This window comes from Musca vetustissima, unplaced genomic scaffold (genome assembly GCF_032173495.1).
Source record: "Musca vetustissima isolate MV318-11 ecotype Yass unplaced genomic scaffold, APGP_CSIRO_Mvet_v1 utg542746, whole genome shotgun sequence".
Classification (NCBI taxonomy): domain Eukaryota; kingdom Metazoa; phylum Arthropoda; class Insecta; order Diptera; family Muscidae; genus Musca; species Musca vetustissima.
Window position 1 is genome coordinate 1 of NW_026877021.1, and position 7397 is coordinate 7397.

The 7397-nt window shown below is 33.7% G+C and overlaps 1 protein-coding gene across 1 annotated transcript; it reads left to right on the forward strand.

Moving 5' to 3' along the window:
* Positions 1–2133: 2133 nt before the first annotated feature.
* Positions 2134–6618, forward strand: LOC133321532 (FK506-binding protein 5-like). The gene is made up of 4 exons (XM_061530615.1): positions 2134–3877; positions 4011–4100; positions 4182–4397; positions 5948–6618. The coding sequence occupies exons 1-4, from the start codon at positions 2134–2136 to the stop codon at positions 6616–6618; spliced, it is 2721 nt and encodes a 906-aa protein (XP_061386599.1).
* Positions 6619–7397: the final 779 nt, after the last annotated feature.

Consider the following 7397-nt stretch of genomic DNA (forward strand, 5'->3'; position numbering starts at 1 on the left):
CTTTCATGACAAAATTTCTTCTCGCAAATAATACTTGCGTCAAATTTATGATTTTTCTAATTCTTCCCCACACTCATTTTCTCGTTTGACCATTGCTCATTAAAATTAAAAAAATGGAAATAAAAGAAAAAACTTAATTAGTCTTGATTTAGATTAGACGAGTTTACTTGCGGCAATTCTTGTCGTTCTCTTTTGAACTTGCTTCATGCGTTTATACAAGGCAATTCGGTTTCCAAAATATTTTTCTATTTGTTGGTTTTTCACATTTAAATCTATATAAAATGTCAACAAATACGAAATACACAAAACGAATTGCCAGAAAATTGTCGGTACGAGCAATTTTTTTTTCATTTCTATTCCCCTTGCCCCTCTCTCCTACAAACAAAGACTTGCCGCAAGTAAACTCGCCTAATCTAAATCAAGACTTTTTAAAGGAATTACTTTTTCCTTTATGATATGGAAGAAAATATTATTTTTAAAGCAATGTTATTTTTTCAGCCTAGCATTGGTGATTGAAACTTACTTCTTCGGAGCGCTATGATTGCCGATTTTTTGTTTGCTTTGAGACACTTGAGCCCTTAAAAGTTATGGCTGAGATACCGCCCAATATGTTCCCGTGGAGTTCATTTAAATTATTGGTATGTTCCCGAAATGCAAGAATATACTAGTTTTTACTACGATAAAGAATTTTCCTTTATGATATGGAAGAACATAGTAATGTCGAGTAGATTCTTGCAGTACGGACCATATATCGTGTCTCACACATTTTTTTCGATATCATAAAGGAAAAATTGGTATCGTAATAAAAAATTGTACATTCTTGCAGGTTCTGGAACAGACCAATAATGTCAAAGTTAAAACCTTACAATAAAAAAGTTATATCTAAAAAATATTTTGTGAGTTTTATTTACGATTACTTTTGATACCACGAAATTGTTATCCCTATCTAGATTTAGTTACCGCAAATATCTTGTTACTCTACTTAAAAATCGAGTCGATTGAAAAGATATTAAAGCCTCCTATTTTAAATATCCTGATCATGAAACCTCTTTAAAGCGGTGTAAACACTATAATTCTTGAATGACACGCTTTCTTGCCCAAATGTTGCTTGTTCAATAGCGTTGACTTTCATGTTCGTCTTTCATCAGACAACGACAAAAATTACTATATGGTTATTTAAATGTCAATTAATTGAAATGTCAAAAAATTCTTGTAACAAAGTAGTCCAGACACTGTGAAAATAAATATGAATACATAGAGGAAAATATTATTTTTATTACAATTGTATTATGTTTATCAATTTCCTATACTATCCAGAATTATATAATCCAAGCCGGTCACTTGACAATTAACCAAAGTATAAACATATTGATAAATATTTCTTACCAAAAAGTCTTTTGCGAGAAACATTGAAACGTTATTTTACTTTTTTTCGTATTATTTATAATATTATGCCTTTTTTATTTCCTATAATCAACCAAAATATAATTATTTATTAATTAATTCTTTAGTGTTTGTCTGTAAAACATTTTGTATTCCTCTATTTTGTTATGCCCCATCTAAATGCTGCCTACAGTTACACAGCAATTACCTTTTGCATATGTCACTGCATTACAAACACTTCCTAAAAAGTGCTGCCAAGCATACCAAGCTTTGTTGGTGGACATTTGAAAATATAACGGCATTCAAATATTTTTCACTGAAGGGAAAACAACAGCAAGTGACGCTCTTGTTAGAATTAATATAATTTTAGATTTCTAGTTGCTTTTTAGTATTGAAAATAAACGGAAAATAATTTGTGCAACTATACAGAATGGAAACTACAAATGATTGTGATGGGGGTAAGTTTCTGGTGCAGGCAAACTGTTGTGAAAATATCCTTAAATATGATCTCATCATTGTTCTATAGCTCCACTAACCCATACCCTTGAAAATGTATCAAGGCGTTCAAGAAAAGTTAAAAATTTGGAAAAAGAAGTTGAAATGATATTGTCACAGGATGAAAGCGAAGATGAGACAGAAATCGATGAGAAGAATGACGCAGTGGAACCATTGTTGAAGACTCCTTCCACCAGAAGGAGGCAAAAGGTAACTGCTTGTACACCACAGGCATCGGAATCCGTGTTGCAGGATATGCTCCAAACACCACGCAGGAGTTGTCGTAAGAGTATTAAGCCACCCCAGGATTACGATGATATTGTAAAGCAGTCCGCAAGGCGATCCGCTAGGAAGAAACTAAACTCATTTGATGAAAACAATGAGGAAAATGAGAATGACCACGATGAAGAACATCCCAAGTGGACGGCAGCAAGTGTTGGTAGATCTTCAACGAAACGTACACGAAAATCTAGACGCAACACCAACAACACAGGTCGTGGTAAGAGGAATTTAAATGAAACTGCATTGGAGGAACCAAGTGGAGGCGGCGGCGGTGCTCATGTTTCTTCACATGCATTTGAAGAAAACAATGATGCAACTGTACAAGTCAAAGAGGAGAAGGAGACTGAAGATTTGACCACTTCCGAGGTGATGGTACATACTGTACATGAAGATATTGAGAAGAAGGAGAATGCTTTGGGTTCCGCTGTCAAGGAAGAAGAGAAGGAAGATGTATGCGTTAGCAATGAAGAACGCCCAGAGGAGCATGTTGTTGACGATGAGATTAATTTAATACAAAACGAAGATGAGCATGAAAAGTGCCAGTTAAAGGAAGAGGAAACTACTGGAGAAGAAGAAGAAGAAGTAATCTGTTTAATAGAAGATGATCCAGAAGAAAAAGCAGAAGATAAAATAACTCAAATGCAGAATGAAGATAAACATGCTGATGATGAAGATATCCAATTGATACAAGAAGAAGAGGAGGAGGAAAATATTGTTAAGGAATTGAAAGAAGAACCAGAGGATAAGTTAAACGATATTCCACCATTAAAAATGGAAGAGGAAGATGATATCAATGTCCCAGACGAAGAAGAAGATGGCAAGGACATATCAATGATATCCATTAAAGATGATTCCATTATTGAAGAAATAAAAAAAGAGAAACAAACTGAGAAAAAAGAGGAAGAAACGCCACACTTGAAAACCCAAATTGAGCAGGAAGTGGATGAAAAACCAAGCTTAGAAAATGACTCCTTTGGTTCTTATTTGAAATCAAAAGAAATTGATATGGATGATTTGGGTTTAAATCCCATCAATGATGATGATGAAACAGATGCAGTATCGTCCATTAAACAAGAGGTGAAAAAGTCAGAATATGAAATTTTGGCATCTGCCGAACAGCCAGAGGAAATGCCTTCACTAATTCTCTGTGATGATGATGATGAAGGGGAGGAGGTGGTGGAAGGTAATGAGAAATCTCAAAAAGAAAGTGCTAACCTAAATGAAACTTACGATGCTGAAGATAAAGTTGTTATTAATGAAGGCGGCATCCAAACAACTAATGCAGCTAAAGAAGACACATTGGCAAATGACACTATCGATAAAGGTAGTGATTTTGCAATTTCTACCGAATCTACAGAAATGGATAAACTTCAATTATCTGATGATGAAGAGGAGGATGAATTGGGACCGGCGAAGAAAAAACCGAAAGTTATGTTTAGCAATCAAATTCCATCATCACCCTCAACACCCAAACAATCGAGAATGCCTGTTCGGCATTTAACACCGTATCGCACTAAAAGCGATAGTAAACCTAAATCGGAACCGCAACAACTGCATGGTAGTGGCAAAAAATTACCTTTAAAGAAGGAAAACTTAAATTTCAGTACATCTGAACTAACAACCATGACTCCAAGAGATATTGTCTTAAGAGGTATACGTAAGCGTTCGCTGTCCGTATGTTTGGGATCGGCGTCGGCCGCACCTAAGCTTACCAGAAGTGCCAAAAAGGCCCAACAAAAAGCTGTTAATTTCTATAGTCCTGCTAATCAAACTGCAATCATTGAAGATTTGGATAAACAGATCATAGAAAATTTTAAGAACACACAATGTATTAATTTATTATATTACAGATGTAACTACAAGACGTAAACGTTCATATTCCTTTGATGACTCGACAATGTCAAAGTCTATTTGTGTTACATCAAGACTACCACGTCCATGTAAGTTTTTGTTTTTTTTTTCTAAATTTCATTTGTTTTGGATTACAAAAATATTAACTTATTTTATTTTTTTATTATTAGTGGCAAATCAAAAGCAATTCCTTAATTCTACAACAACCTCGACATCATCATCGTCGTCCTCTTCAAGTATGATAAAGCCAACACGCACAAAATTACCAAATTTTGCTGCAATACATCAGAAACAGTTCCAAAAAATGGAAAATTTAGCTGATCATGTGGCTCGCAAACAGGAAAGATCTAAAATTCTGATCAACTCAAACAGCAAAACAAGACCAGGTAAATAATAACACATATCTCTTAATTTGTTTGATAAAAGAGTAGGGATACTTGTTTTATTTATTTACCCAGTACAGTTTGTTTTGTTTGTATTTATTTCTTTTTATTTACCATATTTTCGTATCTGCTTAGAAAGTAAATGAAAATTCGAGTAAAGTGGAGATATTCGTCCCTACAAATACCAATTGTTATATTATAAGAACAACAACAACAACAACGTCTCTATTTAGGTAGAAAACTCCAAACCCGAGTTTAGGTAGAAAACGAGAAAAAACAACCCTTAGTGTTTGTATAAGCGTGATAGCAATGTAGGGGGGATGTAAACAAATACCAACCACCAAATGGAGAGATAAAAGGGATACTAGAGGAGGGATATATTGATACAACAAATTTTATGTTTCGTTAGTTTTTGATGTTGACTTGGAAATTTATCGATTTGGAAAATTTCAGAATACATAAACGCAATGTGCTACTTAACATTCCAACATGAATTTCAAGAACAAGCATTTCCAACTTGATGATATTTGAAGCAATGTTTTGTCTTACCGCTGGTGGTAATTCGAATAACTCGTTAATTTTTTTATATAGGCCATCCTCTGTTGCAGTAGCTATAGAGCAAGAACTTATTTATATTCTCAATTGATCCCCTGGTTAGACACATGGTTCCTTTTGAGAATATGTAAAGAATCACTTTTAAAGTCGATTTAAACATGTCCAGAAGACAATTATCTTGGTCCAGACAATATCTCTTGGTCCAGAATGATAAGTGGTGAGTTTCGTGAAAATCGGTTCAGATTCAGATATAGCTTCCATATATCGTTAGCTAAAATGCAAAAAGGCGTAACTAACAAAAAATTGAATATTGACTTTTTGAATGAATATTGTGAATGTCAATAAACTGCATGTATTGACAAAGTTTTACACGTCTGCGGTCAAAAAGGAACTTCTATTAACAAAAAGCAAAAAGACGTAACTACAAGTTGGTTTATTTGCTAAATGCAAAAAGGCGTAACTAACAAAAAATTCAAAATTTTACATAATTGTTATGACGGCCATTAAACTAAATAACAACTAAATTTGTTAAAAAAATTATAGTCTATTATTCGTCATATGCGATATCACCCTGCCGGGCATACTTTTTCATTTCACATGACATGTTTATAGTTTTCATTCAAAACTCTTTTTTTGCTTCTCCTACACAATTATACTTTTGGTAGTTATGCCTTTTTGCATTTTAGCTGAAGGTTAGCAAAGGTTCCTAAATTTGGCATAGCGTACTGAATGAAGTCTAGAGTGATGTGTGTTAAGTTTCGTGTAAATCGGTTAAGATTTAGATTTAGCTCCCATATATATTTTCGTCCAATTTTAGGTGAATGGTGCACCAAAGTCCCTATATTAGATTTTTCATAAAAAACGAAGAGTACATGTTTATTTTAATATAATGAAAGATTTCTAGGAAAATATTATAAAAAAATACTTATTTTACTTATTTTCTTTAAAACAAACCGCATTGTATTTAACATTACGTTTTTTCCAATTTTTATGTACAGCATCTGCTCAGAAAAGTTTTAGCACATCAATGAAAAATAACAACACCAATCCGAATGAAAAACCTAAAGCTTTAAAGCGCATCGATATGACATCATCACAAAGTCAAACTCAAAATAAGCAGGCAGCAAATACTTCTATCAATGTTGCCAGGAAAATACCAATTGCAAATAATCAAAATAAAAATCCGTCAACAGAGAAAATTACAACATCTTCTAATTTACCCGATCCCAGAGATGATAAGCATATAACTATGAAGCCAAAATATGCAACAACTACTACCAACACCAACAGCAGCGGCAGCGTGATGCCTAAAAAACATTTGCAACCAACACAATCGTTTAATGTATCAACAAATGCCAATTCGTTTTCGTTTAAACCAAAGCCAACATTTAATTTGTCCACACAAGTAGCCGGCGTTAGTACAGCATCAAGTCGATTGGCGGCCAATACATCTATTGTGCAAAAGAAACCAACAACAACCGCTGCTGGTCTTAGCAATCAGGATAAGATGGCTTCACGTTTACAGCGTCATATTGATATGTTTAAGGGACGTGTTCCGGCTGCACGCGCTGGTGTCGCTTCACGTAAAAATGAGGCAGCTATTAAGGGCGTTCGTTCGAATCGTCGCTTTGAATTGCAAATGCAACACAGAAAGAATATTGAAAATTAAAAATTTCTTATATATATGTGTGTGTAAAATCGTTTTTTTTTTTTTTGTTTCAATTGCAATTTTTTCCCCCAACAAATTTGCTTTAATTTGTAATTTTAATATATTTTTTTTAAATTAATTTTATTATTATTCATATATGTATGTATATTTAAGATGTATTTATATAAGTAATCGTTAAGATATTATCGCTCGTTGCGATAATTTGAATTAATTAACATTTGTTTCAATGTTTGATTTCGATTTGGCGGCATGTTTTAGGCATGCTTCTACGCGTTAGTTCATTGTCAAATCATATATAACTTAGATATGTTATAGAAATGTGAATGTACATTTTCGAAGCATAATTATATTATATATACTACTATACATGAAATAAAACATTTTTAAAATGTATATTTTAACACTTTTTCTTTATTTTCTGCCTTCCATCATAGTATTACGCAGGGATATTCCTTGCGTCTGTTGTAAGTATTAGATTCCCTTCAAAGGAATTGAGATAGGATGCTGACATTTTACATAGACGTATATTTTGTCTCCAAGCAGGTAAAGTTCGAAGGTGTGCTATATCGGTCCAAGTTGCCCCAAAAAAAAATTACGTTATTTACGTTGTGCACAATTTCGCTTCAAATCTAATAAATATGAGGAGTTTGTTACCAATCGCCTTAGCTTTGGGAGTTTGCCTTAGCTTTGGGATATTGCAGGCGTGCCTGATGGTCTTGGGGGAGCAGTTGCTGTGCCATTTGAATTTTATACGGAAACATTTTAAGATCCCGCTTCAA

Bases quoted from the DNA above. Each gene is read 5' to 3' on its own strand.
- LOC133321532 (XM_061530615.1), top strand. From the start codon at position 2,134: ATGCTCCAAACACCACGCAGGAGTTGTCGTAAGAGTATTAAGCCACCC. The intron at 3,878-4,010 runs GTGCCAAAAAGG...ATTATATTACAG, and splicing joins CGCACCTAAGCTTACCAGAA to ATGTAACTACAAGACGTAAA. The intron at 4,398-5,947 runs GTAAATAATAAC...TTTTATGTACAG, and splicing joins AAACAGCAAAACAAGACCAG to CATCTGCTCAGAAAAGTTTT.